The 8,170-nt window shown below is 40.3% G+C and overlaps 1 protein-coding gene across 2 annotated transcripts in view; it reads left to right on the top strand.

The window, feature by feature from the left end:
• The window catches only part of abca5 (ATP-binding cassette, sub-family A (ABC1), member 5), a 104,075-nt gene extending 97,391 nt beyond the window's left edge, over positions 1-6,684 (top strand). For both annotated transcript variants that reach the window (XM_024008176.2, XM_024008175.2), the window contains exons 34-37: positions 342-494; positions 569-648; positions 761-816; positions 954-6,684. In XM_024008176.2, the coding sequence (XP_023863944.1) occupies positions 342-494; positions 569-648; positions 761-816; positions 954-1,094 (430 nt within the window). In that variant the 3' untranslated portion in view covers positions 1,095-6,684. The remainder of the gene's footprint in view (positions 1-341; positions 495-568; positions 649-760; positions 817-953) is intronic.
• The last annotated feature ends 1,486 nt before the right edge of the window (positions 6,685-8,170 follow it).

The raw sequence follows: 8,170 nt of genomic DNA, 5'->3' as shown, positions 1-8,170 counted from the left end.
AAAGAGAAGAGATTGTCTCAGGTGTAAGGTTATGTAGTTGTGATGATGATGATGATGATGTGTCTAGGTGTATTGGGTCTATGTAGTTGTGATGCTGATGATGTGTCTCAGGTGTATTGGGTCTATGAGTTGATGATGATGAATGATGTGTCTCAGGTGTATTGGGTCTATGTAGTTGTGATGATGAGATGATGATGTGGTCTCAGGTGTATTGGTGTATGTAGTTGTGATGATGATGATGATGTGTCTCAGGTTATTGGGTCTATGTAGTTGTGATAGATGAGATCTGTCTCAGGTGTATTGGGTCTATGTAGTTGTGATGATGTGTCTCTGTCTCTCAGGTGTATTGGGTCTATCCAGCACCTGAAGGGGAAGTATGGGCGTGGCTACAGCCTGGAAGTGAAGCTGAGAGAGGAGCTGACGGGGCTCCAACAAGTGGCACTGCTCCACAAGGAGATCCGTCGAATCTTCCCTCACGCTGCAAGACAGGAGAGGTGAGTCAGAGCAGAGGTGTGTGTGTGTGTGTGTGTGTAATGACATGCTAAAGCCTGCTGCCTCTGTCTTGCAGCTTTGCCACCCTGATGGTTTACAAGATCCCCATGGAGGATGTCAAGTCACTGGCCAAGTCCTTCTCTCAGCTAGAGAGTGGTGAGTGTGTGTGTGATCACTCTCTGACCATCTGCCTCATGTTTCATTGATCAGTTACAATTTAGGCAAAATGCATTGTGTTCTAATGTTTTCTGCTCTCCCCTGCCTCCAGCTAAGCAAGCCTTCAACTTTGAAGAGTACAACTTTTCACAATCAACCTTAGAGCAGGTAAGTACTCATTTGTGAACCTTACCTTGAATTTCATGTGATGATGTTACATCAACTGCAATGCAAACGCCATCCACTTCCTGACTATTTGTCTTAGCTAGTCTCTCTCTTGCTCTCTCTCTCACCCCATCTCTCAGGTCTTCATGGAGTTTGCTAAGGAGCAGGAGAACGAGGAGGAAGAGGTGGGTTCCCTCAGCACCACGTTCCAGTGGCAGCGGCTCCGCCAGGACGGCCCTGTGCCTGTCAACCACACAGACAGCATTGTGCACCAGCTCTGAGCTCTACTGGGGGGGAGGGGGGCTGGCTGTCTGTGGCCGGCACAGTCTCTGGGCTCCCATTATCCCTGCCTACATGGCACTAACCTCGTCCCCAGCCTAAAGAGGCTGGAAACGAGTTTACTATGGCACAGGCTATGCCAGCCCTGGCAATGCACTCACCCCTCACCTCACGGCTCACACAACCACCCACCACCAGCCCAAACTAATAGGACAAGATGGATGCCCCTATGGACATGGCCCTGGAGGGCTAGCAACTGAACTGTGTGTGTTTGGGATGGGAAGTCTCTCTGGGGCTGAGGTGTGTGAGTTGTCCGAACTACTGTGTGTTTTCTGACCTTTGCACTGACTAACCAAAGGGCCTGCTCCACTCCACCCAACCAGAATCTCTCTCCTCTGATGACGCACTGATACGACTAATACCTACTCCGGTTTTTTAATAGGTTTTATTTGATTTTTTATCTGAATTCACAGCGAGTTGGTATATATGGATATGTATATTTAAGCAATAAGGCCCGAGGAGGTGTGGTATATGGCCAATATACCACGGCTAAGGGCTATTCTTATGCATTACTCATCGCGGAGTGCCTGGACACAGCCCTTAGCCATGGTATATTTGCCATATACCACAAAACCCGAGGCACCTTATTGCTATTATAAACTGGTTACCAACATAATTAGAGCAGTAAAAATAAATGTTTTGTCATACCTGTAGTATACGGTCTGATATACCGCAGCTGTCAGCCAATCAGCATTCAGGGCTCGAACCACATATAGATCTATATATATACTGTATATATAAGAACTATATACAAAAGTTTGGGGTCACTGAGAAATGTCCTTGTTTGTTTTTGAAAGAAAACCTAGGCAGAGTTCCTCTGTACAGTGTCTGTGTTCTTTTGCCCATCTTAATATTTTATTTTTATTGGTCAGTCTGAGATATGGCTTTTTCTTTGCAACTCTGCCTAGAAGGCCAGCATCCCGGGGTCGCCTCTTCACTGTTGACGTTGAGAATGGTGTTTTGCGGGTACTATTTAACGAAGCTGCCAGTTGATTACTTTTGTGTGTCGTCTGTTTCTCAAACTAGACACTCTAATGTACTTGTCCTCTTGCTCAGTTGTGCACCGGCGCCTCCCACTCCTCTTTCTATTCTTTGTTAGAGACAGTTTGCGCTGTTCTGTAAAGGGAGTAGTACACAGCGTTGTATGAGACCATTTTGAGCCTGTAATCGAACCCACAAATGCTGATGCTCCAGATACTCAACTAGTCTAAAGAAGGCCGGTTTTATTGTTTCTTTAATCAGAACAACAGTTTTCAGCTGTGCTAAAATAATTGCAAAAGGGTTTTCTAATGATCAATTAGCCTTTTAAAATTATAAACTTGGATTAGCTAACACAACGTGCCATTGGAACACAGGAATGATGGTTGCTGATAATGGGCCTCTGTATGCCTATGTAGATATTCCATTAAAAATCTGCCGTTTCCAGCTACAATACTCATTTACAACATTAACAATGTCTACACTGTATTTCTGATCAATTTTATGTTATTTTAATGGACACATTTTTTTTTTTTTTTTCAAAAACAAGAAATTTCTAAGTGACCCCAAACTTTTGAACTGTTATTTATATATCTAGTATTTATTGATTCCTTTTACTTTCCATCCATTTCCCTACCTGGGGTAACCTCGTCCCTAGGCAAATTGGAAGTGTCTAGTGAACAAGATTATCCATGGGGAATCAGTGCAGTGCAGTAAGTGTGTTTGCTCGTGTCTTCCACCGTGTTTGTGAAACTTTGTGTGTTTTATAACAACACCAATCCAGTTCTGGCTCTAGATCCACTAGAACCAAAGCAGTACATCCCTATTTACTCACACACTCCTAACCTAACACGTTGACACTGAGGTGCTTTTAGCGTCTGTAGCATGATGTGGACTATTTGTGTCGTAGTTGTGTAGGTTGCTTGTTCTGAACGTGAGTACAGATAAACTACTGACAGATCAACTGACAGATCTCCAGTACAGATAAACTACTGACAGATCAACTGACAGATCTCCAGTACAGACAGAGTTACTGGCAGATGGAGTGGCCTTTTTTTGTTGCAAAAGAGGAAACCCAGCAGAACTGGAGCTCCAGTCCCTCTCCTCCCCTGCATCGCCCTCTGGTGGGTGGGAAGAAAATCACACCTCACTCTGCCTCTGCCTCTTCTGCACTAAGGGTTTGCTGCTGTTACTGTATGTTTCTCTCTGGCTGCATCAAAAATGGCACAATATTCACTACATGCTCTGGTCAAAAGTAGTGCACTATATAGGGAATAGGGTGCCATTTCCTCTGTGTTTCTATGGGGCACTGTGAGTACTGTGTCTCCTCTACACCAGCATGCATTTTAGTGTTGTTCAGGCCCATTGTATACTATAAACACAGCTCTCCCCAGTTCTCATAGGCAAGAAGAAAGAGGCCTGCTTTTGAGTGACTTAACATGCTTGTCTGAGAGGAAGAATTATGGATAAATAAGGAGAAGATGGTCAGTATTGTAGTGATGTTATAAAAGGCACAAGTGTAAGGTTTAGTATGGAGGGTTTAGGGTGGAGAGTTTAGGACATGTGCTCACACTGCCCAGTGGCCTTCCACTCCTACAATACTTTAGTGTCTGAATAGGAATGATAGCTTGGTAATGTAGTATCTTAAATGCACATCAGTACATGTAGCACTCTGGCTTCATCAAACATTTGGTATGGGAACCAAGTCACCAACCCTAGAGAATCAGTCCATTGGAAGAATATTGTTTGGAAGAGTAGGTCTTGTTTTTATTTTATTATTATGAAATATTTGGATTATTTTATCTTGGCCAGGTTGGTAATTGGTAAAATTGGTATTTTGTGACAAAGTGTTGAATTTTGAATGCATGAAAAAAATCATGCCTCCAAAAAGAGGCTTCTTTTATCTAGGTGACTTCGAGTTTTTGAAGTTCTGTTGGACTGAAAGGAGCTCAGTTGTCACTCTGTGTCACTCTGGTGCTGCTTTTAACCACAGATATATTTTATTATTTGTGTGTGTGTGTGTGTGTGTGTGTGTGTGTGTGTGTGTGTGTGTGTGTGTGCGTGACTCATGTTTGGCTACTGTTATAAGACTGCTACAGTACTAATATAACCCTCTCCAGGGAAGCACACTAAGTGTTGGTGCAATACTTAAACAATTGTAACAGTAAAAATATAAACTTTTTCTTGTGACATTCAGGTGAGCTTTGAAAGAGCGAATAAGAGATGAACAGAAGGGAGTTCAGAAGATGTTGGTTTCCTTGGTTTCCAAATTGAGATGGTACTTTTGACCCTATTTGTGATGCGGGCGTATGCCCGGCATGGTAGATTCTTGATTGCTTGAAACGCATGATCCCTCTGGTTGCAAGTTGCATCACATACTTACAAAGATGCAAACACAATTTCAGGATGCCCTAAAAAGTGTCTACAATACCTAACTGTCTATATGTCTCACTAAAGGTAAATATATTGTACAGTGTGGCATAATATTATGTCTAATTTGATATATTTTCTTGTAGCATAAATCACAAGTGCTTGCATTTTCTACAGAAGTGTGTGTTCTTCATCGTTCCGTAGAAGACGTGTCGTAGTAGAGAATATCATCCTGCCGTAGAAGACGTGTCGTAGTAGAGAATATCATTGTGTCGTAGTAGAGAATATCATCCTGCCGTAGAAGACGTGTCGTAGTAGAGAATATCATCCTGCCGACGAAGATGTGTCGTAGTAGAAAATATGACAGTGAGTCAGATTTGTTGATGTCTCGCCAGCCTCTCTCTGATACTGAGACTTAATATCAGTCTGTTGGCCATGAGTCTGAATTAAGAAACATTCACAGAGAACAGGAGGCCTTCACTTATTGTTTACGGGTGGTGTGGCCATAGAAATATACTGTTCCAGGTGGTCAAAAGACCATGGCCTGAGGGGCTTTGTCCCTTCTAGCGATTATATTTCTGAGTGTAGCGCCTATTTTGGGCAGTGATAATCATTGAGCAAAATGCCTCTTATCCCTTTTTGCCTTCTAACATAAACCCACCTCCCCTCCTTCTCTGTGAACTAGATATTTTCTCACGTCTCATCTCTCCAACCTGGGGTGCAGAAGCTTTATAGTCGTCATCTCAACTTTTTAAGGGAGATTTTTTATTATAACATTGTTAATTTTAATGGGGAGCTGTGTGACTTAGTTTTGTAATGTGGTGGTTGGGTTATTGAGGTGTTGTTGGATAATGTTGGAGCAAGTTACTTAAAGTGGTTGTTCATAGCTTCCTTTGTCTCTACCATGTCATGTGTGTGGTTTAGTTTATCATTATGCTTATTGTGTTGTCTTTTAAACTGATGAAAAGTAATTAAAGAAGAGGTTGAAGCCCAAGAAATAGGATGCAGTAGCATCTCAGAGGCCTGTTTTGCCACCATTGACCTTCATTTGATGGAATATATGTTTTGTGTTTTCTATTCATATATTTTTTTTTAAGAAAGTGATCTGAAAATGTATGTTGGTATAGGACTGGTCTGTTGGGTTTCTGTTAATTTGCCCTCTGAAGTTAATTACAATTGGTTTTATTTTAAATTTGTAAAGCATGTTTTCTACTTTACTCTCTCGAAGGGTATTTGCTACTGAGCATTGTTGGTGAAAAATCTGTGTATGGTTCTGTGATTCCTGGTATTTTTATGATGATACAGTACAACCTCTCACAGGCAGCATTTATTGTCTGATAATCCTTCTTTCTAGAATACCCCACTGACTGTGTATGTTTAAAGATATTGCTTTGTTCTGTTGACATACTCTAACACTATCGTGTGAGTGGAGAGCATTTTTATTTTTAACTCTGACCATTATTTTTGCACACATGTAGCCTTGTGCTATCGTCGCCACTATAATAGAGCGAAAATAGAATGTCTTATGTTTCATTCTGTATGAGTTGTGTATGGGGTGAGATGGACTACATTCACTGAATTCTTATCTATTTTAAAGTAACTGCCCAGATGTTCCAGATTTCTATGAAGTATGACCTATAATTACTTACAATATGAGTGAAGTGGTTTTCCTTCCAATTATTATTTTTAAATTACCTTAAAAAGCTGCTTTCCTGTGTCGGAATGATGGGTGTGTACAACAACAACAAAATGGTGTGGGCGTATACCGGTCAAAAATATTCTTGCAAGTCGACCGCTGGTATGCCAGCTCAGCCTCCTCTAGACCTCTGATTGGCCAGCTCATCCTCAGGGAGATGACATGTTCTATGAGGAAATAGCAAGCGTTTTTGAAAAGGTCTGTTTGAGATAGTTTGAGGTGGGGTTGTTGTTGTTTTTTCTCCAATGTATGCTTCGGCCACAAACGAGTATAGGACAAGTCAACATTAGTTGGATACGAGTTAACTAAATATGAACTTTTAAGTGAGATTTTCACTTGGCAGTTACTTTAAGATGTTTTTCCCAAGTGCAATATTTAGATGTGTTGTCACAAGCGTTCTATTATAAAGGCTATCATGGCTAACTACAATGTGGATTTATTATTTATTCTGTGGACTTGTCACTTGCAGTAAAATGTTAATAACATTAGATTGCTTTCCTTTTACTCTTTTTTGGTGCCCATTCCCAGAGCAGGTAAGCATTTTGTTTTTACTCCCTTCCATATGTATTTGGACAGCAAAGAGAAAACATTTTATTTGTCTCTATACTCCAGCATTTTAGATTTGAGTTAGAATGTCAGATTTTATTTGAGGGTATTTTCATACATATCTGTTTTGCCATTTAGACATCAAATAACTTTATGTATCTAGGCCCCACATTTGAAGAAGTCATAAGTATTTGGACAAATTCACTTAGTGTATCAAAGTAGTCAAACGTAAAGTATTTGGTCCCATATTACTTGCACGCAATGACTACATCAAGTTTGTGACTCTACAAACTTGTTGGATGCATTTGCGGTTTGTTTTGCTTCTGTTTTGGTTTATGTTTTGCCCAATAGGGACTGAATAGGAAGAGTCACGTCATCAAAAAACTCTGCCGCTGGAATGACCCGCAGCAAACTGTCTGCCTAGTAATGCCATGACTGCCCGATTTAGCCTGCTACAGTAGCAGGGCAAATGTATATTTTTATTAGAATTTAAATGACAATACAAATAAACATAGGATATCAATACAAATATATGTTCAATATATGAACATTTTGGTTGAGTACCTCCTACTTCTTTCCAATGTGAGTGGAGGTGCAACCTAAAAATGTGTAGACATCATTGGACAGGAAAAGGCGCAGCGCTCACTCACCATATTTTTCTTTGTTTTTTTTATTAGACAAGTTTAAAACATTGACGTTTCATCCTTCATTGGCCTTCTTCAGAATCAATAATAAATCTGAAGAAGGCCGAAACGTAAATCTTTTCAACTTGTCTAATAAAACGACACATTTTTCCTCTCCAACAATATATGACAAATAAAACGGTCACACTTTTATTTGGATTGTCCCATATACAAATATAATCAATAAACAGGTAGGATATCAACACATCTTTTCAACATGGTTAGAGAGTAACTGATAACATCTAATCAGTTACATGTAAACTGATTACAAAACTAACTAAAATCAGTTACCAGCAAAATATTTTTAACTTGGATTACTTTTAAATTCAGAAAGGATGTTTGCAAAAAAAAACATGACACCTTTCTGTTTTCTAAATGACATTCAATTCAGCATTGAAAATAGGAGCAAGTTTAAGTTTGTTCCACCTGAGCAGAGTATGTGAACGGAGTTGAGCGGTCGGAAATCGCGCACATTGGTCATGGAGCAGCTCCAGCTCTCCACATCCTTTCCAACGGCTCCTCCAAAAACTACTCTGCGCTCACAGATAATAAAGCTGCCGCTCACAATTTAACCAAACCATATGATTTGAATGAAACGTATTTGAATAAACATGAAAAGGTGAATGTAAGTAGCAGTCATCATTTCAAATAGGTTACATGTCGTATTAAACGACATATAAACACTTTAAATAGGTCAGGAGCTAGACAGGGAGCCTAAGAAGGAATGAAAATGAATTATTCTGGC

The sequence above is a fragment of the Salvelinus sp. IW2-2015 genome, linkage group LG18, assembly GCF_002910315.2.
Source record: "Salvelinus sp. IW2-2015 linkage group LG18, ASM291031v2, whole genome shotgun sequence".
Classification (NCBI taxonomy): domain Eukaryota; kingdom Metazoa; phylum Chordata; class Actinopteri; order Salmoniformes; family Salmonidae; genus Salvelinus; species Salvelinus sp. IW2-2015.
Note: the sequence above shows the minus strand (reverse complement) of the source record. Positions and strands in the feature narration are given on the sequence as shown.